The sequence below is a fragment of the Sturnus vulgaris genome, chromosome 7, assembly GCF_052056855.1.
Source record: "Sturnus vulgaris isolate bStuVul1 chromosome 7, bStuVul1.hap1, whole genome shotgun sequence".
NCBI lineage: Eukaryota > Metazoa > Chordata > Aves > Passeriformes > Sturnidae > Sturnus > Sturnus vulgaris.
The window spans coordinates 30628029-30655863 of NC_142249.1; the positions used below are offsets into that span (position 1 = coordinate 30628029).

Genomic DNA, 27835 nt, shown 5'->3' on the forward strand with positions numbered 1-27835 from the left:
CTCCACGGTCTGATAACTGTGAGTCTTTGCTCCGATTCTTGAATACTCAAATGTTGCTTTGAAACAAAGTTCCATGTTTAGCACAAATGAAGAACTCAGTAAGTTTTGCCTAGTTAAAAAAAAAATAAAATCTCATCTAGAAAGAAAGTAATGCATGATTTGTGGGAGGCAACACTCATTTGGAGAAATTGAGAGACTGCATGTCTCCACTGTGTTCCCTCCTGCATTTAATGATATGGCCACAGACCAGACAACACACGGGATACAATTACACGAGGGAGCTTCTTACAGACTCACATAAAGCACAGCCATCAGCTCTGAGCAAGGCAAGCTGACTGTGCTCAGCCTCAGATAAACTGTTACTGGTACCCTGGGTGACTCATAGTCACCACACAAAACTGCTGGCATCACTGGCATCCCAAAAACATTCACACGGGAGTCAATTCATGTAAGCACCTCTGACACTGAGACATTTAGCACTTACAAGCTAATAAATTCTGCTAAAAAACAAGCAAGGGCCTTTACAGTATACAGTAATATGGTGGATGAAACTAGATGGTGAGTCCAAAGGCCCTTTGCAACCTGAATGACCCTGTGATCCAAAGGACTGATCCAAATGCCATATAGCTAATGCTGTCTTTCTGTTCCAAAATGCACCTGCTGAAAAAGGAGGGCTGCCAGAGCCAGAAATGCATTTCTGAAACACAAAAGTAACCCTGCAGCAGACTACCTAGTCCCATGGGCTGGTCTTCCAAAAAAAACCCATAGGTGCACTTAATGCTAAGAGCATAGTCGAATGTTTAAAAAGAGCATTATCGAGTATTTTTCAGTCCTATTTTTGAGGAAGAGATTATTAAATTGTTGATATAACAGTCATCTATTCTTTTTTCTCCTCAGCTTCTGAATTCTTTAGCAAATTTCAGCAAACTTCAACCTAATACGGTAGGGAAAATAGAGATACCAAAGATTATATGCACTTACAAATACAGTAACCAAAAGAGATTCCACTGAAACACAGACCTCACCATGAGGAAAACCAAAGCATGACATCTACAAAGAAAAAGGCAAAGGAATGAGGCTTCATACAACTTCGTTGCTTACAAAATGACTTAATCAAAACTAGACCAATTCAGAGGCAACTAGAGCCCACTGACAGTGGGACTTACAGTAAACAATTTTTTCATGTGGAAGTTCAAAGGGTCAGTGTGCTTTTAACACAAATTCAAGGAACATCCACAAAGAAGACATGGAAGAATGTGCATACTTTCAATGAAGAAGCGAACAATGGAGAAGCAACATAGGTTGGTGCTGGTGGGAGGAACCTGGGGGCTTATGAATATTTCTTTCAGCATCAAGAGGACAATAAAACTCCACTGAACAATTTAGAGATATCAAAAAAAAATCAAGGTGCCGGTAAATCCAGCACTGACACTAACTTTCCATTCAGGTCATGTCAGGGAAACTGAGGATTCACTCCTACTCACCCTGCTACCTGCTAAACATGAAGGGAGATGGGTCCCACATACATATAAATGACTGCTAATTTTGCTCCAGAGCACTATATGAACAGTCTCTGTAAGTCACTTTGGGATTTCTGAGGATCAAAACCAGTACACTGTTTAAAATATTTTATTTAAAGTGCTCAAGCAGTTTAAGACACAGTATCATATCTGTCCTACCACATAGAGGACTGAAACAAAATTGCCCTATCAGTGTACATAATCCTGTTACTCTACACTGAACATAAACGATTCAAAATCATCACAAGATCTATCCTAAAACCAAATGTCTTGTCCTTATCTATGCTCTCCAGGAGTTTTTCATTTTTTTTCCCCAGTTTTTCTGCAGGCAACTTTCATCTGACATGCAGCCTAAATTTACTCACAGCCAGTTTATACCCATTCGTTCTTGTGCTAACCTTGCCCTTTAAATCTAAGAGTTCTTTCCCCTCCCTGACAGTCACCCCTCTGATGTATTTATAGACAGCAATCATATTCCCTGCCAGCCTTCATACTGTAAACTAAACAAGCCAAACCTCTCAGTCTCCTCTGGTTAGGCAGGCTCTCCAATACCCTGAACACCCCACTAGCCCTTCCCTGCACCTGTTCCAGCTTGAATTCCTTCCTCGCAGACAGGCAACTAGAACTGTACAACACATGCCACAGAAGGGCCCAATAAGGCACTCTACAATAGCATTAGTGCACTCTTATCCCATGAAAATAAATCCCCAATAATCTGCCTTTTCCACCAAGTCATCAGCTGTGACCCTTAGCCTGCAGTGAAGCAATACACACCAAGGTTTTCTGAGAGCTGGGTAACTCTGTTAGACCTCTAATAAACCCTGGTGACAAGCACTGAAGTGCTGCAAATGAAACACTACACCAGCATTAAAGGAATAGCTTTATCCTCCCAATTTAGTAACCACAATGGTTCAATCTGTTGTGTGTTGACCCAGACTCACAGTCCCAAATGAGAGCCTCTTGGCCTTGCCAATGCTGAGGCAGTCACTCTACCACGCATCCAAGAGAAAACATACCTAACAAAACAAAAATGTAATAAAAACATCCAAACAAACACACAACAAAAACACCCCCCCCCAAAAAAACACACACCAAAAAATCCCCCAAAAAACCAAAACCACATGCACATAAAAATTTAAAAAACCAAAAACAACAGCACACAAACAAGGAAAAAAAGTAGCCCGAGACAACTTTTTTTAGTCCCAGCACTAAAATCCTATGGGAACTTAGTTTGGTCAGCAAGCAAAACCAGGGAATCAAATCTCAACAAGCCAGAGTGATATGCATGGGAGACTTTTATTTTGTATCCTGTATTTCCATTTATTTCTCACCATCCACTATGGGCCAGCAAGAGACAGGATATCAACCTGTAGTTGAATTAAAACACCATGTAAGTGTTGCAATTAGACTCAGGCTGCTTTGGTGAAAACAAGAGAGATGAAAACAGTTGGAGAGGTTTTACTGAATGTCAAACTCTTGGTTGGTTTAAAGCATCTCCTTATGGTTTGTAAGGTTGCTTTGTTGCAGACACTTCTAGGACACTTGAGGACTCTTCTCCAGGCTTCAACTATTTCTGAAACAGGTGACCCAAAGGAAAGACACCTTGGTTTGCAAAAGCTACCTTTCTTCTCAGGGATGGGGCTATTTTCCCCTCCATTTCATGGATGAGCTTTGGATATTGAGCTCTAAAGCATTTGCAAAAGAGGTTAGACCTTGAATGTGCCACTCTGGAAACAAACTTCTGTCCTAATTATTTCAACACTGTGTCTCCACTCTGCATGCTCCCCTGGGATCCTGTTCTCATTATTTGTATTTGATTTGGTAATACCTCAGTAAATAACAGAGATACTGTTCTTTGGCACACTCAGTCTCACAAACTTTTGTTTTATGCAACGAGTGGCACATCCGCTCTGTGCAAGAACAAGAAAGTACTACTGCTCTGCTAGAGTTCTTCCTACCACAGTCAGAAAAGGACAATTCTTCCTGCTACACCAGTCACTATTACCTTTTAAGTATGAAGAAAAAGCCACACGGAAATTCTAAATGCTGACTTGCTAGAGCAGGTAATTTTTCCCCGGTCCTGAAACCAAAGGTCTGAAACTAGCACCGAATTTGATCCATTCCAGCTGCTACAATCTTCTCTGCACTGCATCCTCTGTGGCACTCCCCACACTGCTGATACCATAGAGGTGAGGGCTGCACCACAATCCAATCAAACTACCACACAGAGCAGTTAAGTGTTGGGAAGGCAGGACCAGCCACTAGAGCCAGAGAAAAAACAACTGATCAGATGGACTGGGAATTAACATCAATGCCTACAGGAAACTGGATATCCTGGAGCCAAAACTCTGCTCTTCCATAAGTTTAAGGCACGAAAACTCGCCTATTAGGAGCATGCCAGCACAGAAGCCAAAAAATAAGGACTGGGCACACTCCACAAATGCAGTTCAAATTAATGAGTCTTGAGCCCTTCCTAAGGTAACTCTTATCCCCATAAGGGAAGTCATCAACAGTAGCTTCTGCCACAGCACCTTTTGCAATATGGGCATATGCAAGGCTCTACTCTCAGGTCCAGATCTCAAGATCCCTTTTCCTCCATAGTCCCTTTCCCATATCTTTTGTACATCAAAACTATTTAATTCATTTTTATCAGCAATTTCAGCTTCATGGTAAAGAGGGATTAAAGCTGCAGATTAATGTATACATTACTGATCTCCATGCACCCCCAGCAGCTCAAAACTCAGCAGCTAACAGCAGCTGCTTAGAAACCCTTTCGAAGTCTCTTTTTCTTCCACAGATGGTGAAGTCCTTTCCCTCCATGCATTAAATACTCAACAAAACACACTCACCAAATTATCATATCAGCCCATAACCATGCATGATAATTATGTCTTAAATCAGGATTTCTTCTACCGAATTTCAACCAAAATAAACATGGTATAAAGAAGAAATATGTGCTTATAGTGAACAACCATTCATCAGCTTAAGTAACTCTAATGGATGTCACTTTAAACTAAGCCTGCACCATCTGTTCTACCCCTCAATTAGCAAGCAAAAAAAAATTATTCGATACACAGTTTAAGAAAGCCAGCTAATTTATGTAAGTTTTATTTCTCTTCAGCTCAGTGAAACATGCTCTTGTAATGCTTGATATTCAGAAACAGATCAGAATGAAAGGTTGCTTTCTCTAATGCTATTAGGAATTTTGCCAGGGGAAATAAAACATCCGTGCAATATTTCACCATATCAAAAAAATTCTCGTTAACATCTTACATTTTACTTTAAAGAGCATGATGTGTCTCTCAGCACCAAAATCAGCTGGGAACTAAACAAATCAAATCCGAAGTGCTGCATACATGAATACGAACAAAGCTCAGGACACAGCCTTGCCCTGACAGACTGAGTCTACCAGCACAGCAGGAGGCTGTGCATGTGTCCTCAGACCCAGGGGTCTGTTAACCATGTCGGTTCCTAACTCACCTCAGAGGAAAAACCCAGTCCTGCAGGGGGCTGTGACAGAGCCTCACACAGACCCAGCTGCACCAGGACAAAGGGACATTCCATGCAAGGTGAGATACTCTCCTTGGAAAGCAAACCCTGTCCAGTGAGAGCAGTGCAGAGCCAAAAAATCACTACTTGCCAAAAAAATACAAAGCTTCATCCAATTCCTTACTGCAAATCTCCATCAAGTTTCACTTCAAACTGGCCTCCCCTACCACTCTGCAGCATGTGAAAACACTGAATAAAATGTGTCTTCAGTATGTTGGACCCTGACCTGCTTGAAGGCTCTATCATCACCAGTATTCAAGTTCCCTCTTGGATGTTTGTCAAAAAAAGAAAAAAAGAAAACCTGCAATAACAAGGGCTATTTCCACTGGAAATCTCAACTCCACCAGCACAGGCAACATAGCCCAGGGAAAATAATGGTGTAAGAGGCCTCATCTCCCAATACTGTCGAGGAGAAGGAGGCAAGAGGTGGTCACTGCCAAACACTCAGCTCACCTCTTCGAACAGCAGTCTGGTTAAAAACTACTTTAAGATCCTGGACGTATTACATTACACCACACCTTAATTTGCATCACGGTCTGGGTACTAAGAAAGGCTCATCAGCCACAGATGAGCCAGGAGATCCTGCACACTTAACATGAGCATCACTAAATACTGCAGAAGCAGCTCAGAGCGAGATGGCTCACCAAAGGATTACTGATGTTTTCAGCTCTCTCCCCTTGCCATAGGATTGTGAACCTGGGAGGACACACTGAAACCTCTGACACTGCTGTGCTGTTTTGCCTCCTATTTTAAGATGGACAGCTCTGCACAGGCCTTCGCTATTGTTCAGAGATTCAAAGCTCAGCAAAATAACTCTTTTATGCTTAGCAGGGGAAGAAGAGGAGTCAAGGAGAACCACCATCCTGAAACAGCACAGACCAAGCAAACAAAGCACAAAATGAAGAAGCAGACCAGAGGCAGAATTCCTCTCTGGTCTAAAGCATCCTGCAATACCTTCCCCAGCCTCACTGGTATAATCCACAACTCCTTGTGCCCACACAAACACAGGCTGGCTGTTCTAAGCAACTGTGCTCCAAAGAGGAGTAAGAGCTCTCAAAAAGAATTCATCTTTTCACTCTGCACCATTCTTATGTCTTCTACACACCTGTAAGTACTGCTGAGAAAACTGAGGCCTGCAATGTCTGTTGGGTGCAATTCAAGCACACTCCTAGCAAGCACAAACATGCAAATAGCTTTCCATTGGACTTCAGTGCCTTGTATCATACAATCACTTTTATGTTTCCTTGACTTGAAAAGCATCCTGAACTATCCAAGTACCTTCTGCACCTAAGGCAGCTGCCTGTTACAAAGGAACCAGCAATTAGGTTACAAGACATTTGTTAGAAAAGTTTCAGAGTACTGACTGCTATCAGAAGCATCTTAGGCCTCACTATGTTTAACACATGCTGTTTTTAACAGACTTGAGACAGCACCAACCAAAGAAAAGCATCTCTGCCCTCCATTTTTTTCTCCCCTGAATCTCTTGAAAAAGAAGACTCCATTGTCTGCAGTCATGGTGCTGGGGTCAAGGACAAAGAGTCATGAAAAAACAGAAACAATGTACAGAAAAACAGCAAAGCCTGAAAAGGTTAATGATGGCCATGACATACACAGATCAGACCTGTATGCCAATGAGGGAGATAGCTTGAGCCCTTCTTGTAAAAGTGCAATTTCATCACCAGTTCAAGCTCCTTTTAACCCCAACTAAACTGGTTTGCCTTAGAGATGCCTCTGCTCTGGTTCACTGATGTCTCCTCGGTGATAACATATAAGCACAAGTGTTTAGTTAGAGGAGTCCTAGACAGGCAGGAGCCATGAATCAACTGGATGCTGTCCCAGTATGATGGGTCTTGTTATCCACATTCAGTCTTATTCTGAGAACACACACTTTATCACTGAACTGTTAGGAAACTTCAAATCACAGAGATGATCTCAATCTTTATTTTAAGCTGATACTTTTTCAAATTAAGAGACTGAGGTGAGAAGAGAAACAGACCACAAATATTTCAGCTCCTTCTACTGTGACCAGACCATTGCAGTTTAGCTCTCCAGATGGCTGTCCTAGGGCAGTGATGCCTGGCCTTTCACTCCTAAAGCTGACACACTAATCCATGAACTGGATCAGATGACACCAGCTCCCCTGTGCTCTGTCACACCAGACAAAACTGAACTTCCAAACCCCTACCCCACAAGCAGTCAGGAAAAAAGGCAACAATAATGCAGATGCAGGCATCAAAACAAAAGGAGGAGACTGGCATAAGAGGATGCACTAAGTCTTGGCTGGATCCTGAAGCAGACTTCACCACATCACTGACCTTCACACAGCCAGCTTGCCCCACTCAAAGGCTTCATATCTCCTATTATATTCATTCACTGAGAAAACACCCTCCAGACATCTGAGACATGTCTCTGTTATGCTTACTAGAACTTATTAATCACAGCAAATGCTATCTATAGAACACGCACTAATGAACAGCCAGCTCAGCAGCATGAGTTCTGGAACAGAATCACTGCAGTACAGAAGTGCCACCAGTTTGTTACTGGAAAATGAATACCACAGACATCATTATAAGTGTGTAATTCAACAGACAAAAGATTGGGAAGATCAGCAAGTTATCTGAACATAAACCCTGCAAACTAAGTGTGATACTGGGATTGCAAAGCACTGCACAGCTCTGTGATCCACATCACTTCACAAAATCCATGCAAATAGCACATTTTGTAATAATTTCAATTTTACTGTGCTTGGGTAACTCTTCCACTAAGAATCATGGAAGTTTGTAAGAGAAAGCCAGTTAGCAAGAAAATGGACAATAAGAATATATACTACTCTCAGGACTGCTTGTTCACAACAGCAAGCTAAAAATTTCTTCATGTGTTCCACCAGAACAGATTCTCTATTGAGACCATATTAGCTTTGCTGGTTTGGTGATAGTGTTTTTAGTGTTTGGGTTTGTTTTTTTTTTCCTATGTGCCAAACAGTTTCTACAACAGCTGCTCACTGACAAAAATTAAAAGAAAGAAATGCAGTTGTGCAGAGCACTCTGCAGTGTCACAACTACTTCCCAATCAAAATTTCCATTAAAAATTATTTTAATTGAGTATGCTGAGCTCCAGAGCACTTACAACCTATACAGTCAGTCCTTCCTTCACTTCTGCAGTTGTGAACTCCAGTACAACCCCCAGTTAAACATTGTTAGACCCAGCTCTGGGAACTTTCACTCTGAGACTCCCCAGCATTTATCAAAAAGGAACATTATTACATCCCATATAATAGCTTCAGTGCTCTATTAGACTTTTCAGAGAGCCTCATGAACAGACCATGACAAGAGTTTTCCACAACTGAGAATCCCTCCCCACTCCCACAGTACCTGGCTGTGGTAGGACTTCCTCACTAAACCTGAAGAGAAATGAAGCAACATGACAGAGATAAGGCAGTGGAGCTCCATGTCCTACCATCTCAACATTATCAAATTCAACAGAAGACACATACACACACTCTTTCTTGAGCTAAGTACAATTGATCTACTATGTTGCCCACAGAAAACAGCAAAAGAAGTCTTGCAAGATTTAATGACAGTGAAAACAAATGCAGTTTATATATGCTTTTTTTTCATTTTGGTAAACCTTTTAGTATGGAAGGAAATCATGAGCATTGCTAAACTACTGGGATGATCAAAGCATGCCACCAGCTAACAAAGTATACAAAGAAGCCAGGATATCACAAACTATGAACACCAAATGTAAATCCACTTATGCTTAAAACACCATTCACTGAATTCTTACTGCCTTGAGTCCTCAATATCATAGCAGCTATCAACTACCAAGATATGGAACAACAATCACAGATTCAGTGTAATTACCAGCTTACAGAACAGTATGATATGACAGAATGTCTACTATACAGCTTTCATTTAGATCAAGTAGCACTTGACATTGAAACTTCTGACAGTAATCATATTCCACATGACAAATTCTTACCTTATAATTGCTGGAATTTACCCAGGAAGTGGCCAGTCCATCAACCATTTTATCCAGCATAGTCTGATCATGTTCAAGATCAGCTGACTTCTGCTTATCTGAGAAATAATCTATCAATTCCTGGCCAACCTGAAGTCTTTTTCCAACATCCTTCTGCAGCACCTGTGCTAAGCAGTACTCCATACTGGGCTCCATAGTGTCTCAGAAATACAGCAACAGCCAGAAAGCCAGAGGGCAGCAGGGCCAAAAACTCCCTCTACAAGTGTACGCAGGAGGTCGCCTCTTTCTTCGATGAAGGTTACTGAGGGCCTGGGTTTCAAAGATGCAATTCTGAGAATGGCAACAATGCACCATGTGTGTGTGGACAGCAGCTGGCAGGATATTAAAAGTCCAATTTAAATAACTAGTAATAGATGAAGCAACAAGCAGCGCTGTACAGTTGAGTCTGCAATAAATCCCAATTCAGCAGTCCATTCTGAAAGAAAAAGAACAGTATTATAGGTTAAATTAAGACTGGAGGAAAAAAAAAGATTGAAAGCATGTCACAAAATAGGTTATTCATATACAGCTGCAAAGCTGTGTAAGTCAGATACGAGCAGCATTGGTCTATTTTAAGGAATCAAACAAGGTAGGTCAGGACAAAAACCTTCTTTACAATAGCAGTTACACATCAGTTCCCTGGAAGTTTTAGTGACAGTAAATTTGTGGCTTAAAGCAACAGCTGATTAATAATCAGTGTTATTGCAACTACCACCACCCACCCGAAAAGGTGGGGACAAAACCCTTAAGCAGGTCACCAGGAAAACCTATGTACTTCAAGTGAAAGCAGGAAAAGGTCTGGATCCTGTTTTGACTGCTGGCCTTCAGCAATCAATGTCATCAGCTGGTCAGCAAGATAATGCACTAACACAGGGCTCCGGGAATGCAAAATGATCAGTTTTCAAAAACTAGGTGCTCAAGCTGTTTCCAGGCTGAATTATGTTACATCCCAACTACCCATGTCCAGGAAACAGCACTCACTGGCACACTCTAAATGCAGTTCTGACAACAAAGGCCACACACAAGGAAGGTCAGGCCAGACTTCGCTGCCACTCAGAGGCGCAGCATCACCTTAGAAGCTTTTGGCTTATGCAAAAAAAAAATCATTACTGTATGTTTAGGTTCTGGTTATGTTCTTGAACCCTAGGAACTCTCTTGTCCCCTTCACTAGGACCCTTTTTTGTCCCTGTATCTGCAGCCAAATGAATCCCTCCAGGCATGCAAGGAACAGACAAAGGGCAGGTCCTCCACCTTCCCACACACCAGGGCTCCTGGCATCACCATAGTGCTTCCTGAAGCACTCCCTCATCACAGGTTAGCTCTTTTAGGAAGTGGGTGATAAAAACCCAGGGTGTCTTTTTGTTTCCTGGCTAATAATACCCAAAGCTAGAAATATGCCCTACTTTTTCCACCAACATGAGGAAAGCAGGTCAAGCTCAGAGTAAGGGAAGAGGTTGTGCAGCAGACACCTGGTTCAATAAACAACTGGAAGGAAGCTGGAGGCTTCCTAGTTCGCTAATTGGAAGCACTGGGGGCAGCAAATCTAAATACCTTCTGTTTGAGGAAATAAGACCTTCACAGAGGGCTTAAGAGAGCAAAGTGGACCTGATAGCAGATGAGATGCACACAGTAACTCCAGCCTGGAAACAAAAGCACCCTTTGCACAGCAGACTATTCAGTTCATTACCTCACACCCATCTTCCTTGGCCACATCTTACCACCACCAAGCACAGCACCTAGATTCAGCTCTGAGGGCTTAAGCTTCCCTAACCCCACATGCACTGCCACACATGTCCCAACTTCCCACGCTGGTTGTGCAGGAGTCACCGAGGTCTCCTGCAAGTCCCTCCATTCCAGGCAGCCACTTCAAATCCCTGCTGGTTGATGGGCATCAAAACTGGTTCTGTAAACCAATGGACACACCTCAACCAACTGCCAGGCAAATACGACTTTCAGCCAGAAGGGATTGCTCATGTTTGTACACTAAGCTCCCTCCTCGTCCCCAGAGCAGCAAGGAAGCCTTGGCTGCTACTGCACACACAGCACCTCAAGCTCTGAGTTAGTGCTGTGACAGATTACTGCTTGTGACCCCTACCCAATCTAAACCATCTCAAGGACACATAAAACTCCCACCATTTCGTTTCAAGTCACCTCAGGTGGGATTTGATTTTAAATTCTGAAATTGTCAACACCCCCTCCAATCAGTACTCTTAACACCTTTTTTCTTTCTAAAAGAAAGTTCCAAACTAGAAGGAAGCATTGCCTTTTTTATTGCAGTTTCTACTGATGCTACAGTTTCTCACTTGGTCAATTTAGCACCAAACCTGAAAGAAGTACTCTTCAGATGAACTTTCCCATCCTCAACCAAAATAGTTCATGACATGGCACTCACTCCCATGGCACAAAACCTTCCACAACTGTACAAACACAGCAGATGCTTTCATCCAGGTCTCCCTGTCTGCAGCTTTGAATACTGGCCCCTGCCCTGCCCTCTAGCACAGGCTGGTCTCACTCTTTGCTGCAGACAGTTCACTTAAGGGAGACAGTCTTACACACAGCAGTGTCTAAATATCCAGCAGAAGGACTTTCACACAGCAGGGAAGCATTTCACTGGACACCTTGCTAGCATGGAGCTACTGGAGAAGAGACAGGGAACTGGTATTAAACTGCTACCACATTCTAGCTGAAATCCTTCAAGTTAGCTGAGCAGGTTGTTTCTGGCCTCCAGAAGCTGCACACATGTTCAAAAGGGGATTCATGCTAAACTGGATAGATAGTGAAGAAAGTTTAACTGCTTTTAAAATGGAAATGCAATACTTGCTTAAACTTGAAAATTCAGATTACAAAAGGGTGTGAATGAGTGCTAGTTACCACAGAATAGCCATTTTTTATAAACATCACACAGAGGCAAGTCTCAACTCGTACAGAAACCATTAGCTGGCCATAACGCCATGAGAAACGAGCATTCCAAGTTTCACGTCTGTCTTCTATGTGGTTTTCAATAAAGAGTTTATAAGTCTCTGCTTATAAGCACAGAAACAATCTTTAAAGCAAACTAATGTAAATAAATTTCTCTCCACTTTCCTTGCTTTTTTTAAGCACAATAAAGGAAGGCATAGGATAAAAATCATGCACTATAAAAGAACACATTTGTTCATAACCTTGAGGACTGTAGTCTAAAGAAGATCCACTATATATTATGGCACCACTATCAGATGCACACAGGGAAGAAGAGCCAGAGACATCTTTGAATCCTGGGGAAAACAGTAATAGGAAGCCAAGAGGAAAAACTCAATGTGGCTTGCATCTACCAGCTAACAGGTGTTTAAGTAGCACTTTTCTTAAAAAAAAAAAAAAAAGTTATCCTACACATGTTAGGAAGTCTGTTGATTCCCCTCTTCCCAAAAGGAGGAAGTGGAAAAAACACCACCTGGGAAAAACAAAACTCAAGTTGACAAAAAAACTAACTTGCCAGACAATGAAGCATATGGCTGCTGCAGCCCATCAAGTCTGCAATCATCTGGGCAGATGCTCCCTACATAAGTTTTGAAAAACACAAAGCCACAGACTCAGCCCCAGTATCTCCTTCTGTCCTGGACTTTTTGGGTAGCCAGTGTTACAAGATATAAACAACTTTGGACAGGGATTTGAGTACAACCTCTTCCCATAGGAGAACAGTCATGCAGAACTCAAACTCAGTGGCACAGGCTCCACAGCAAGAGTTTTCTCCAATCATCCTCCAAGCCTTGTAGTCTGCCCTCAAAGAGACAGACTAGGCTCAACACGTAGGCAAAATAATCCAAGAGAAAAAGCTACCCTAATTCTGTCATTGAAAAAAAAATTCTTTGTTTCACTAATAAGCCATCAAAACTGTGTGCTTCGTAACACCCAAATTTTACATCAACAGCTATCCAGCAGAAAGCCACTATACAAAGGTTTATTTTTAATGCCACCTTGGAGCTCAAAATGATTAATGTAAAGGAGAAAACTGACAAAGACCTAACAGCCCAAAGTTACCTAGCTTAGATACCACCATCATAACAGCACAAAAGCTGATACAATTCACAGTAAAGCAACTGGCTAAACACACAACACATAGAATAAATTACTCCAAACAATAATAAGGAAATATTTGTTACCCAAGAGGCTCTGGCAATATTAAACTGGGTACCTAAGTCAATTAATTTTTTTCAGTGCTTAGGAGAACCACTGACCTCAGACTAAGTGAAAGTGCATGACTTGCAATTTTCAAGTAAGAGAAGTTATCTTAGGATAACTTCACAGGAAATTTTGAATCTTCTTCCTCTTGCAAGGAAGGGAACCTGAAGCACATAAAAATGCACTATTACTTTCTTAGTGTCCTGCCTTTCCTTGGGAGCTCTTCCAATACAACTATGACTTTAAAAATTATGTTCCACTCTCTTCTGCTCTAGACATCAGGTTACCATTTGTCACGTTGCACTTTCGTCATCTTCATTTGCCAAAAAGTCACTGCAGTCCATACCTCTCTAGACAACTGCTCCAGACACAAGCATGCAGAGACAAGCATCTTGCTGCCACTCACAATCACTGGAGGCAACAGCCAGCACCACTCAATAACCAGCTCTTTCCAGTCATCTTCCTGAAGGTATCTCTGGACTTCCAGCCAGTGAGATTAATTTGTAACCCACTTCTAAACATGACCACACTCCTTTGGTGGTTTTTTTTTCTGTGTGTGCATGGTTAGCTGTAGCTCAACAGCTGTAGAAATAACACAGCAACACAATTTTACCAATAAGTCTCCTTCATAAGTCTCAGGATCTAATTGCACCATCACTTCTGTTTAAAATTAGTTCAATGTATATTCGACAGACCTCTGCCAACAACAGAACTCTGATCCTTCAGAAGATCTCCACCCTGGCCAAATGGAGCAATTTTTTTCAAACATGAAAGCAACCAGGTGTCCATCTTGCAGTAGCTCACCACTTCTGCAAGGTGGGCAGTGTAAACACATAACCAACTTGGTTTGCCAGCCAAGCCCCCTTGGGCAAGAAATTCAGAGCTATTAGAACAGCACCTGGAAACCATGTACTGCAAAGACTAAGTAGAGACCTCATGAGAAAGGCAGTGTCAAAGTACAGCTCTGCAGGGTGGAAGTTCTCAGCCCTCTGTCCACTTCTCTATTTTTGCTTCCACCAGTACAGCTATACCCTTCCCAGAGGGGACTGGTGTCAGACCTCTAAGAAGTGTTACAATCACCAAGCACTCAAACAAACCTACTCTTCCCTCGAGTGTGCAAGCAGCCGTGAATAAAGCAGCTCTAAGTGTTCCTACTCATTCAAACTCTGAGAGAAGGAGGTGGCATCAAGTGTCCTACTTGAAGAAGAAAGCAGCATTCTTCTGGAGCCAAAGGGAGTTTGTAGGAAACACCTATCAAGCAACCGACAGATGGGCTCTCCCCATTGTACACCTGCATCCATAAGTAGGCAATAATGTTTCTTTAGTGCCAGGGAGTATTACACCATCACTGCGATTGTTTTAAATCAGTAATTAGTGTTGCCCTGTACTTGAGCCTCCCCCAATCCAAAGATGGTATCTGAGATTTCCAGACTGACAACTCATGCTTTTCTAATTAGCTGGCGGGACAGCCCCGTGCTTATCTCCCCGTGCCAAGTGTCTCTGGGGCACTTGATGCACTCCTTCCACGCCCCATCCAGTAACCTTAACTGTCCTCAGACAGTGCCAGCGCCGCCACTTCTCAGTCCAGCCTTTCTAAGGAAAGCACTGCCGAGATGGATGCAGTTTCTTCTCCAGAAAGTCTTCTTCAAAGGAGGGTTTCTTTGTCTTCCCATAGCCCCGGCTGCACTAAAGCAGTGTAAAACTCTACTGCTGCAGGCAGCTTGTCCTCAAAAGAGCCAGGTCTGGCTGAAGGCTTGCTAGGACTCTGCTAAATACTGGCTGATCTTCCAACTTGCCAGGAGTATGTTAAGGGGTTCATCATCACAAGTACAGACAGCAAGCAATCTAGAGCAGGGCACAACTCCACTGCCATCACGAAAACTGAAACAGATTTCTAGAATCAAGACAGCTGAAAGATTTCCAGGGCTGAAGCTAACTATGGCCTTCGCCCCCACACACAAACCTTCTAGGCCAGGTGCTGGCTGTGAAAGTTGCATTACCTAGCCTGGGTAAGATGAGAGATAAGCTTCAGATAACAGAAATTCTTATGCTTCCACTAAAGGTTTACATTGCTGCCTGGGTAACTGAACACCTCACACAGAGCTACCAATTTCAGCAATGCAACAATCTTCAAAAAAATCTCCTCAGTAATGAAGCTGCAGCAAATCAAGACAACTCACAGGTCACCTCAATGTGACTCCAATACTCTATACTAATGAAACCACTTTTCAGAGTGGGAGAGTACCCTTCAAGAGTAGGATAGAAAATAAGATGAGCTTTAACATCTTTTTTCCTAACACAACCCCTCTCTGAAATTAGTTTGGTTTTAACTTTGTCTGAGACAAGGACAAGTCTGGAATGAGCTTTCAAGGTCTCCTTCCTTTTTAACAGTTCAAGTGCCAAGACACAGCTCAAAATCCTACAATGGCAGGAGCTGCTCTCTGTGGACTCCCTCTTGTAGACATCTTAGTTCACGGTTCCAAGGAAATGTACTACAAGCAACTTATTAGGGACCTATGGCACCAGTGGTGGTGGGGACTATCATCATGACACTTAATTCTGTGAATTGTACTCGAGTTTGGGGTTTATATGTCCTCTCTGTCCCTTACTCTAGAAGCCTAACCTTACCTCAGAGCCTGCAGATTGCAGCTCTGACACTGTGGGACCCTGGCACACAGAGCACACAGCACTGGCTCTACAACTTCCAGCTTGGCTCTGCAAGGTGACCTAGCCACGGGTGCACGAAGTTCCCCCCAAGTGACTGTTGTGGCATCCCAGAAGAATGGAATTGTCATCAGTCCCCTTTCTACAGCAACTAGGAGAGCAGGACAGAATTTTTCAGTCACATCCTAACCTTCTCCTCCACAATCCAGCAGCAATATTGGATCATCTGGAAAAAACAAGGGAAGAATAGACTTTCACCTGTAGCCTTGTGGGTAAAATGCTGAGCAAGGTTTGGAAGCAGAACACTACTGAGAATTAGGGCAGTGACCCATCATATCTTGCAGTTTGCTGGCAGGACAAGTGGCTTCACAGAACACCAGAATCTGGTAATCTCTCTTTGCATTGTGATTGATGAAGTCCCTCGGGCTAAGATTACTAATTTAGGCAGTCCTGAAGATGGAAAGCATCTCCTTCGTGTACATCACTTGAAAAAAAAAAAAAAAAAAAAAAAAAGAAGTATAATACCACCTTCCTATTTTTACAGGCAGGTATAGGGTAGGCATTCAGTGCCTTCCCCAGAGTCACTCTAAAGCAAGTCTCCAGTGACAGTGGTAACCAAGGGTGAGATAACACCTTCAGAAAAGAAAAAACTGATACCATCACATGCTGGTATAAGATCCAAATAACTGAATTTTAAAGAGAGTAGTGGGTTTGACATAAATTTCTTACTCCAGTCCTCCAGGACCTTGCTATTCCTATTGATATATAACTGGCTAGTGAAACAGAAGTCAGTTTTTGTGTGAAAGTCCAAGCCAGAACTACCCTGGAAGGAAGTACTTGAGAGACAAGTGCTTATAGTAAAATGACAGGTTGGAACACGAAAATAATACAGAAGATGAAACCTTGGGTGCAAGCCCTCAAGGGACACTGGCTGTGGGATGCAACAGCAGAAGTTTGCAAGTCAACAGTTTTAGAAAAAGGTTATTTTCTTGGTCTCCCTTCACGCTTCCCAGCTAATACCCAACTCTATTCCATTACTCTAAGCACAAGTTTTTTGCACGGCAAAACAGGGGTCTTTGCTTACCCCTGTTCTCCAGGGCTGCCATGGAAACTCTTGGCCAAGGAGAGGATAACTCAGCAGCAGCAGGATTTCAACTGCTGACAGGCAAAGGGGGGCTGGCTTCTACAGCCAGCACCTAGAATCCATTCAGCTCCAGGGAGGGGAAGGAGGGTTACCCTCTGCAGTCAGGCATAAACAGATTCTACTCAGCCTGGCACTTGCAACTGCACAGAAGTGGAAGGCTGAAGAAATCCCTCAGCACAGGCTGCAGGGGAGTGCAGAAAGCCACCATGACACTTCAAGGTATATAAAACAATGGGTGAAGGAAACACAGGGCAAGGAGGAGCAGAAGGAGGTTTTATTTGACAGCACCATGAATTGGGCTGAACCCTAGTAACAGTGGAGGGAACTTCTGGCCTACAAAACCACCTGCATGTAGCAGGCAGAGACACACCTGCAATTCCTCCTTTCTGCTCAGCAGTAGTTTGAAACACCTGTCAAAATTTGACTTTATTTTGATCAGCTCACTGCCTCACCAAATTACTGTTGGTTCAATCTGGCTTTCTGAAATATCTTGGAATCTAAAGTATCTGCACACAAACTGTAAAGAAAGGGCCACAGACTAAGCCTGAAATACTGAAATGCTGTATCAGGGACTGGCCTGATTAGGCTGTTTAGTCTGTTACCCTGCTGGCTGTGGAAACAAATTAGAGATTTTTAAATCTTCCCACTCATTAAAGAAACTAATGATGATGACGCTTCTCTAATAATTAATTTTGTGGCTCTTACTTGGCATACTTGTTTCTGGATGCAGAATGGACATCTCCCTCCTTGCAGAGCCAAACATGCAGAGATTTGATTAAGGGGCAGAACAGGAAGCCAGATGAACTCAGACACTATACATGAAGTGAGATCAAATCTCTTGGAGAACACCTGCAACCTCTCGGACAAAACCCATTTGTTGCCCTTCTACAACTTGAACAGTTACAACTCCATCCAGCTCATTTGGGTTTTGTGGTGCAGCTTTTTTCCAGGTGTAAGAGTGCTAAATGCTGTCCAAGAGAGAAGAAAGAACTCTCCCATGTATGACAGAGCCAGACACCAGTGCAGTGCAGAACACCAAGGAACATGTATGTACTCTGCTCCTCAGAATCCCACTGTGAAAAGCTCATAACCAGCTCACATCATGCTTTCACACAGCTTTTAGAAATGGTAACAGGTTGGGTCCAATGGACAGGATCCAAACCACTGAATGGGCTCTAAAGAAACACGTAATGCAAGCTTCAACACTGTATAATGTGATGGAAATGGAGCAACTGAGCAAAGCACAACATGGACACCATCAAAGAGTGTGGTAAAGCTAAACCTGCACTTCACAGTCACATCAAGGAAAGAAGCCTCCCAGTCAGACTGCTTAGAATTTACTCAAGTCATAGTCTGAAGAAATTAATCGACACGGACAGTCTGTTTTATTCACTCAGGTGACAGACCTTTCTATACTAGCCAGCATTTTCTCCACTGCACTGGCAATCCCTGCTCCAAGGTGTGCTGGCGCTGTCAGAATCCAGAAGAACAACTGCCAGCCAAGGAGGTGTGAACAGCAGCAAGCTCCATCCAGGCACACCAACAAGATTTCCAGCCCTAGTCTAGGCAAGGTCTGAGATAATGAAACACTCACGGTGACACATGAGCCTGATCCAAAGTCATCTGAGGCCAGAAGGGACCTGTAATGGCAGTCCACAAGCTTCAAAGCCACATTACTCTCAGAAATCCACGTCTGTTGAAACTGTGAGGTACATGCAAGGAAAGTCACTACTTCACCCATCTAAACATTTCTTGTCCAGCCTCTTGAAACGTCTTCTGACCTGCCCCTGACACAGAAGTTGTTGAGGGCTCCTCCTCTGTAGAGGACATCTTGCCCTCATCCTCCTCTGTGATGCTGTAAATCACTACAGAAGTGGCCAGACTTGCTGTCAACTCTCATCCTCTTAACATCCAACAGCCCTGACCAAACTGCTTGATGGATAGAGAAGGATTGATTAATATGGGAGAAACAGGGAAATTTCATTTCAGTTTCACTTTTGCTGTTGGTTTTCTTAATACCCAAGTTGTAGCATAGATTCAAGATTCCTACAGAACTTCCAAGATGCCTGGAGGACCAACTCATTCAGTCATAGGCACTCTCTCCAGCTGTACTTCTGGGGAACACCACGTGAACTAGAGAAATATTTCCACCTCCAAAAACTGCTGCTCTATCACTTTTAACACCACTTGTTATCAGCTAAGTGAAGCAAGGCTGAAGTGTATAATGCCGTGGCATTTTTCCTTCTTGAAACAGAAAGTTCTGAAGCTGCTTGACAAATTCTAAGGACTTCACAGGAATGTTGCAGGCATCAGTATGAAAAAAATATATTTATGTTGGCAACAATTAAAAAAAAAAAAAAAAAGCAAGTGAGACTACGAAATACAGAGAGAATCACCCATGGTGACATGTCATTCCTCTGTCCCTCTCGTAACTTCTAGGCTTCAGTCCCACCGACTGGGTTCAACAGAGAAAACAAGCAAAGGCTCAGCTTTGCCAAGCCCAGGAATGCAGCACAAAGGCTTGCTCCACACAGCAAGCTGTGTTGCCACGACAAGGAAGCCCTGAATATGACAATACTGCAGTTGCATTCTGCACTTGGGTGTAGTCCTTTACTTGAGAAAACTGACTCCTATTGCAAGTTCTCAAACATATCCTTTCTCCAGCGGCAAGCTTCTCAAATCCAATTCAGAATCCCACATGGAAGCAAATACTTGCACTTCCGACACCCTTCTGAGAACTATCTACACATTACTGATCTAAATGACGGATATATGTCTCCACGTATCAAACAATACTTTGTCTTCAGCAGAGCCCAGGGAGCATCAAGAAGAGCACAGAAGAAAGATGCAACTGGCTCAAAAGATGCAGAGAAATGGGCTACACTGCTCAGCAGTGGACTAAGTGGACTAAGACATATTTGTCTCTGATGCTGGCATAAGTGCTGGGCTGGAGACCACATCCCTGCTCTATTAACACTGGCTTGGCAGATGCTACTTTACTTAACCCTAGTCTCCTTTACTAACACTGATTTATGCAGTCAGTCCACATGGGGCAGAGATCTATTGCCCAGAACAACCCACACACCTGGGGAGCCTCTGTGCTACTCCACCACAGGCTTCCCAGACCACCCTGAGCCTCTTATCCTACCTCATCTTCCCACATCCTTCTCAAGCGGCTGTGCAGGGTATTGGGGAAGGAGGCAGCCTTTCCCTTCCTTACCAGTATCTTTAGACACATATCATTAAAAATACCTTAACCAGAGCCCACACAGGCCTGTAACATGCACAATTACATTTTATTTACTCAGACTCAGTATCTCTTTGAAGCATTTCTGCAGGATTTGTCTGATGACCAACCCACCTCTTCGCACAAACTCACAACTCTGACCCAACTTCCATTAAAAAGGCTGCCAGAAATAAACGAAGCAGAGCACGGCACGTGCACAAAGCGGCCAAGCACAAGGGCTGAACCCACCCAAACCACTCGATGCTGTCGGGAGCACAGCAGCCTCAAGCGTTAGCAAAGCTCCGCGCCGCTGGCTGAGCGCGGCACGACCGCGCCTCCCTCCCTTCGCCGAGCTGTTCGTTCCAGCGGGGACCCCCGCCGGGACCCCCTGCTCTGACACGGCCCCGGCACCGCTCCCGCACGGCCGGTGCTCGGCGGCCCCAGGACGGGGGGGCCGAGGGGCGGCCCCGCGCCAGGCCCCGGCAGCCCCCGCACCCCGGTGCCGCCGGACCGCCCTCCCCTGCCCTTCCCGAACCGCGCCGTTGTTCGGGAGAGCCGGCACCGCGCTCCGCCCGGCCGGTGCCGCGGACGGGTCGGCCCCGCCCCGAACCGCGCTCCCCGCGGTCACCCGGCGGCGGCGGCACCGCACACAAAGCCCCCCCCGGCCGCGCTTCTCCCCGCAGCCCCCCCGCGGTGCGGGCGCGGGCGGTACCTGCGGGGCGGGGGCCGGGCGGACGCGCTCCCTTCTCCCTCTCGCGTCTCCGTCGCTCAGTGCCGGCGGCGGCGGCGCCCGCTCCGCTCCATGGCCGCGCGCGCGCCCCGCTGACCACGGGAAGAATGGGGGACCCAGCGCGCACGCGCCACCCGCGCCCGCCCCGCCCCGCCCCGCGCGCCGGCGCGGCGCCGCCCTGCGGCCGCTGGTACCGCGGTGAGGTCAGTGCGCGCCGTGCGCATGCGCGGGGGCCGTTACCGCGCGCCCAGTCGCCATGGCGACCCCGCCCGCCGGGAGCCGAGCCGGTGAGCGCGGGCACGCGCGTTCCCGAGAATGCCGCTCGTGCTCCCGGGAATGCCACGGCGCCGTCCCCGCTGACCGGTCTCCAAGCACTGCCGCGCCCCCGGTTGCTGCTCTGAGCAGGGACAGGCCGCACCGCTTTGAGAATCCCCTTCGCTGCGCGCGGAGAGCGTGAGGGCTCGGTGCTGCCGTGCGGCTGTGGCCGCGCACTGCCCTCCTTTGGGGAGGCCCCAGAGAGGAACTGTTCCACAGAAACACCGAGTACCTCAGGCTGGAACCTCAGCGGGACACCCGGTCCAACCTCCCTGCTCTAGCAGTGCCATCTCAAAGCACATGGCGCAGCATTGTGCTATGACAGCTCTGGAGTGAGGGAAACTCCTCATTGTCTCTGGACAAGCTATTCAGTGCGCGGTCACTGCACGCTAAAGAAGTTCTTCCTCATGTTCAGGTGCAAATTCCTGTGCATCAGCTTCTGCCCCTTGCCTGTTCTGTTGCTGGGCAGCACCGACCAGAGCCTGGATCAATGTTCTTGACATCCCCTTTTCGATATTTATACACATGGATAAAGTTCCCTCTGTCATCTCAAGGCTGAGCAGCTCCAACTCTTTCAGCCTTTTCTCATACCACAGATGCTCTAGTCTCTTAATCATCTTTGTTGCCCTCCACTAGACCCACTCCATGTCTGTTTTGTGCAGCCTTAGTTAAAAAGCTGCATTTAAGACTAATTATTTTTTAATTAATATCTAATTCATTTAAGACTAATTCAACTAATTCTTTATCCTTCATGGAAAAATTTACAGTACTCCCATTCTATTACTGAGGTGAGAATGGAATATAAATGCCCTGTGCAGAAGCTCTTTACCAAGATGTATTTGACCATCTTGCTCCCTGGCTTCATGACTGCTTTTCTCCTGTTGGTTGTGGGGAATGAACCTCTGTGTCCCCTCAAACCACCACTGTCCTCGTCCTCTCTGCTGCTGAAGGAAGGCAGCTGGCCTCCATAACACTGCAGTTCCCAACAAGCACTGAACCTGAACCATCAAAATATGGGAGAGCTGAATGCGGAACAAATGATTGATTTTCATTCATAACTTTGGGAAATAAACATGCCCGTCTCCTTGGCTCACCTTTCTGACACAGCAATGACTTTTGGCAAGCCCCCTCCAAAAAATCCTAGATTTTCCAGTTTGCTCCTTTGTGCCATCAGATTGCAGAGCAATACCGAACTGCTGCCTTGGGTGAAGCCATCGGCACAGGCTGAGTGTCTGGAACAGGCTGCACAGATGTCAAGAGAAAGCTGGGGATATGAGTGCTTAAAAGGATGCCAGCTCTGAGCAAACTGAAAGCAGGTGATTACAAACCAGCTTTAGAAATTACCATGGCTCTCACCCCCAGGCAGTAGCTAATCTCCTGAGAGCCCTGACTGGCTAAGCACTACCCACAGCAGAGACACAACAGCTCTGCTTCAGCACAGCCCGTGTGCCTGAGTGCTTCCCCTCCCTGGTTGGGCAGTTCTGCAAACAGGACTCCTCCAGTGGTTTTACCCTTCTGTTCTGTTCTGTTCTCCCAACAGCAGCTGAGGACAAAGATCATGGGTACATTAATAAAGGACCAATCATTCCACTTAATCTGGATCTGCTAGAACTACAGGCAAAGTTCTCTCACAGAATCTAGATCGTTCCTGCTCTGTTCCCAAAATACCTTCACAAAATACCTTGCTCATTTTGAGCAAGAAAATGAGATAAAATCTGAATAATAGTAAGTTAAGTGAATTATGATAAGCAGTATTTTGTTTAGTTTTAGTAAAAAATCAGTAACTTTGTATCACACATTTATTATTTTTTGTGTATCACACATTTGCCGTGAATTTATTCTCTTCAGTATTACAATAAAGAGGCATTTACTTTGGAGATGTCCCAAAACTGCCTTCTGATATAATTGTATGTTTGCCTTTTTTTCACAGATTCTTACTTCTGGTGATTCTACATTCACTCTTTGGCAGCCTAAAGCTTTGTAAATAAATGCTGATAAATGCAGCTGGCATAGGTTAAAGTATTTTTTTCTCCCCTCCTAGGTAAAACTTGCACAGAAAATATGGCTTTCATTCTCTCTTTTGTTTCAAGACTTGAGGGGACAACAGCTGCACAAAACTTAGAAGCTTCCTTGTTGTGCAACTGACAGATTGTGGACATTGGTCTTTTTGTGTTTTCTTCATATTTTTATTTTAAAGCAGGTGAAGTCTGCACAGAAATAAATTTGTCACATAATCAGCTCTAATGTTTGGATTTTTTTTCCTGTTATGACTTTTTCCTTGCTCCCTGCAGAGACTTTTAGAACAGTTTATGCCTATATTCAAGACAACCAAATTGTCCGTGAGCAGCAGCACTAATGATGCCTGGTTTCTCACAGGTCTCTGTTCTTTGTCCCTCTAATCCGCCCTGCTCTCTCAGCAGCCCTACCTTCCTTTGTGTGTCCTGTGCCACTCCCCTCCAAGGGTGTCTTGGGGTGACTTTATGATGCTTGTATCCCCAAATCGTCTGTTCTGTTAGTGTTAAAGTTGTGCAGCTTTAAGACTAGTTCCAAGAGTAAAGGTGGCAGAGAAGAGGTGCAGCATTTATTATCAAAAACTGCATTGGCTCCCCTGCATCCTTCTCACAGACTGTGTTGTCTGCAGTGAACAGCAGGAGACAGCTCTCTTTTACTTTTTGGTTAGTTTTTCTAACCAATTGAAGCAAAGAAGTTCCCTGGATTGCGTTTTTCCTCCTTTTTCTTAGAACTGTTCGAACCTGCTCCGGACTGAAAACCCAAAGGAGCACCAGGAGCTCACACCCGTGGCCCACCAGGCCTGGCCTGGGCCGCGGCATTTCCCAGCACGGGAGGGACTGAGAGCAGCCTGAGTGAGCCGGGCTGCGACCCACGGAAGGGACTCTGCTGAATCTGTCATCTCTTCAAAGCGGTGAGAAGTTTTGCTGTATAGTATTGTTCATTTTTGTGCTGGGGAGTGCTTTGCCTGTTAAATAAACAGTTTTTTATCTCTTCTCTCCAAGGAAATATTTTTCCCCGAACAAGTTGGGGGAGGGACAGCTTAAATCTGTTTCCTAGAAGGACCCTATTTTAGAGGTTTCCTCCCAAATTTGCCCTAAACCAGGACAAAGGGGCACGGGCAGCACAGTGGGGTTAGTCCAGGGCTGTATCCCCGTGCAGATGGAAGAGCAGCCTTCCATCACAAGGGATCACACCATGCCCCAGCTCCCTCCTGCCTTTCCCGAGGTCAGCAATGATTATTTCTCTCCTCCATTTCTCATGAAACTTGAGATTGTTTCCTTCCCCCTAAACACTGAGAAATAAAAAGGAAGGGGTTAGCCTGACAGTTGAATAGAAACAGACAGACAGACTGGTCACATAAGCCTCGTTTTCATTAGGAAAAGAAGTCCAAAATACATCACAACTGGCAGGTTTTCTTCCAACTTTTTAAAAGTAGGAGGTGAAAGCATTGTTCTGATTCTCACCGTTGAGGTTTCTTAACAATTAATCTCAGCATTTATTCTTGAATTCTGCCCTTGATTCCACAGTGCAGCCCCTCAGCTTTCCCAGGGCCATCACTCTGCATTAGTTCTGGCACACCTGTGACAGACCTTCACATCCATCGCCTGCGACAGCTCCCAATGGAAACCCACTGGGATGGCACGGCAGGATGCCCCAAGGGCAACCAGAGCTAAGCTTCTGGATGGAATCCAGTCTGAAGGAATAACTCAGCTTCTCCAAAGTTATGGTTAAATAACGACTTTGCTGTTGCTAAGGAGTCCTTGGGGATTCATCCTGGGGTGCAGGAAGGACTCTCTAAATGAAGGAAATGGAAATAACCACTGGAGGAGCTGCTACCATCACAAGACTGCTTGACTGGGCCTTCACTACCAGTGGCTCAGCAGCAGGCATTTGGCCCATCCATAACATACTGTAAAAAAAGGTACTTTTTCGTATGCTCTCATTTCTGAAAGATCTCCACTTACTTACCTGTGTCCAAAACAGACTAGTGCAGTGGAAAAGTCTCCTGAGAGAATACTGTTCCCAGTGAAGCTGCACATCTCTCTCTAATCAGTCCACCTGCAAAGTACACTGTTCCTTGCTTGTTGAGAAAGGTCTGGTTGGACACAAGGAGCTGTGTGCTTATATATGTGCAAAACAAAGCGTAGCCCATCTGCAAGGTGACAAAAGAGATGAACTTATGGACATCTGCAGCAAGGACACAGAAAGCTCCAAGTAAGGGCAAAGCAAAGTCAGAAAGCTTTTTAAAATAAATAAGCATAAGGATAGTCTAGCTTTCAATTACCGACACTGCTCTTTCAAATAAAAACGCATCAATAAAACTAGTGGGAAGCAGATGGATGGACTGGCTCTATTTCAGCAGAAACACTGACTCTACCTGAATGACCTGCTCTTCCCCTTTCCTTCGGGACCCTTTTGCACAACATCTGCTCAGGAATCTAAGAGCCTGGTGCTTCAAGGAGTAATGTTTTTATTTATGACAGTATGATGATGTAGCTGCCCATAACAGCAGAGGAAAGCAGTGTCAAAGCCTGGCTGTCCCTGGGTTGCTTTCCTAGAGTTGAGCACACTGCTAAGCAGACTTAGCCACATTTCCTTTATCTGCTGTCCCAGCCTGACTGCTTGCATGGCTAAGGGAGAGAACAGCTTCACTTGACTTGAGGTAGCAATGCATCTCTTCCTTTGCCATCTCCTGGCACTTACATCTCCTGCATACATCATCTGCACAGCCTTGTGCCATGCTGAGAAGGCTGGACTGCTGCTGGCACAAATACCGTGGGCCAACATGAGGCGAAGTCCAAGTACCCAACTTCTGAGTGCTGCTGATCCCACTCTGGCACAGGTCCCCCGTGTGACTCACCTCTTCCACCCCTCACTTACCTGGGAAACAGGGAATAAACTCCTTGCCCATACTGCATGAGAACAACACTTGAGACAGGGAAAGCACAAGTACTTCAGATCAACGTGAAACAGAATAATTCCTCGTTCTTTCCTTTGCACATGACACTTGTCACAGCCCCAGATTTGAGCACTCTCAGCTCACACAATGTGCTCCCGCACTGCTATCTTTAATTGGCACTTTCCTGCCAAGCCTCAGCGTTTTGCATCGGACTTTTTCCACGTGAGAGCTGCCATGAACAAAGCATCCCACTGACCCACTTAACTCCCACGTGAAGGCACATGAAGCTTCGCTTCAGTCACCAAACAGAAAAGAAAACACAAGAGCAGAAGGTTTTGATTAAAGGGAAATGAGCAAATGGCTTCAAGGCCCATGGTGTGCACACAGGCTCGCCCGCGTGTGTTCACTCCTTGCAGACATTTGGCCACCCAAGGAGAAACATCCTGTACAAAGCAGGTAGTCAGTCCTCAGGCAGTGTGAATTGGGTTGGATTTGAGATTTCCCGTTGGCAGGAAGGTCCTGTGAGCCATGCAACATCCCCACAGGCTTCTTCCCCTGACCTAGAGTAACTCCCTCCAGGGAGGCAGGGAATGGTTTCTTCTCCCTGACCAAACATCAAGGAAGACACAATCAGTGTTAATTGTGGTGTTCTTTGTTCTGTGACCAGAGCCTGAGCTGAAACCCCCCCAAAATTGAACACAGGCTACTGGCAACAGTTTTCCATGCTTTCTGAGCTGTGCTAGATTTAATGCAGTAGCCTGGAAGATCAGCTTTGGTCTTACCAAGGCATGGGTACCAGGTCTTATATTTGCATCAGAGACTGTATTTTTCCTGGCTGCCCTCAGGCCTCTGGGAAGAGACATTTACGGGTCAAACTTACAAGAGTCTTATTTTGTCTTGCACTTAAATTTACATTAAACAACATTTCATCCCCATTTCCGCTTCCCTCATTGTGTCCCATTTACGCTGTTTCAAATGGATTTACCTCTTCCTGTGCTTGTTCTCTATAGTCATCTGCTGATATTATCTTTTTTTCACCATCCAAACCCAATTATGCTCATATCTCCTTTTTTTTATACTTGCACATCACACGTGCACATACCTCACCAGCATGGGTTCTTTCATATTTGAAAAACATTTCCTTTTATCCCCACTCAAATATTAAGCCAACTGGAAAGTGACACATGAAGGTTAGGAATGCAGTCTGCTCCTGACAAGGCAAAAATGCTGAGCTTTGCAATAGAGACTAAGTGGATTAAGATCCTTTTTAAAGATTAGGTCACCCTTCACCCCAAATGTAGATTTCTACTGAAATTAATGGAAGCTGTTACAGAATGCAACGGGAGGGCTGACATTGACTGGCAACACAGTAAACATACAGCAGCAGCCCACCCAAACCCAAGTGTCCAAATCACCAACTCCAAATGAGTCTTAACAACCAACTGGTTGATTCTGTACTATGTGTTAATAGGCAGGATTTCATCTTGCAAAATTATGAGCTGATGGGAGAAAAAAGATGAGGTAGTAGTTTTCAGGATAAAAACTTAGGCTATGATTCATCTGATGAGGCTGCACTGACATTACACCAACAGACACA

At 44.8% G+C, this 27835-nt stretch overlaps 1 protein-coding gene across 1 annotated transcript in view; it reads right to left on the minus strand.

Annotated features, from left to right (window-relative positions):
- CLASP1 (cytoplasmic linker associated protein 1) overlaps positions 1 to 21120 on the minus strand; it is a 169543-nt gene extending 148423 nt beyond the window's left edge. The window contains exons 1-2 of the mRNA XM_088168262.1: positions 20994 to 21120; positions 9051 to 9525 (exon numbers count right to left, since the gene is read on the minus strand). Of these exons, the coding sequence (XP_088024388.1) occupies positions 9051 to 9245 (195 nt within the window). The 5' untranslated portion in view covers positions 9246 to 9525; positions 20994 to 21120. The remainder of the gene's footprint in view (positions 1 to 9050; positions 9526 to 20993) is intronic.
- Between the last annotated feature and the right edge of the window lie 6715 nt (positions 21121 to 27835).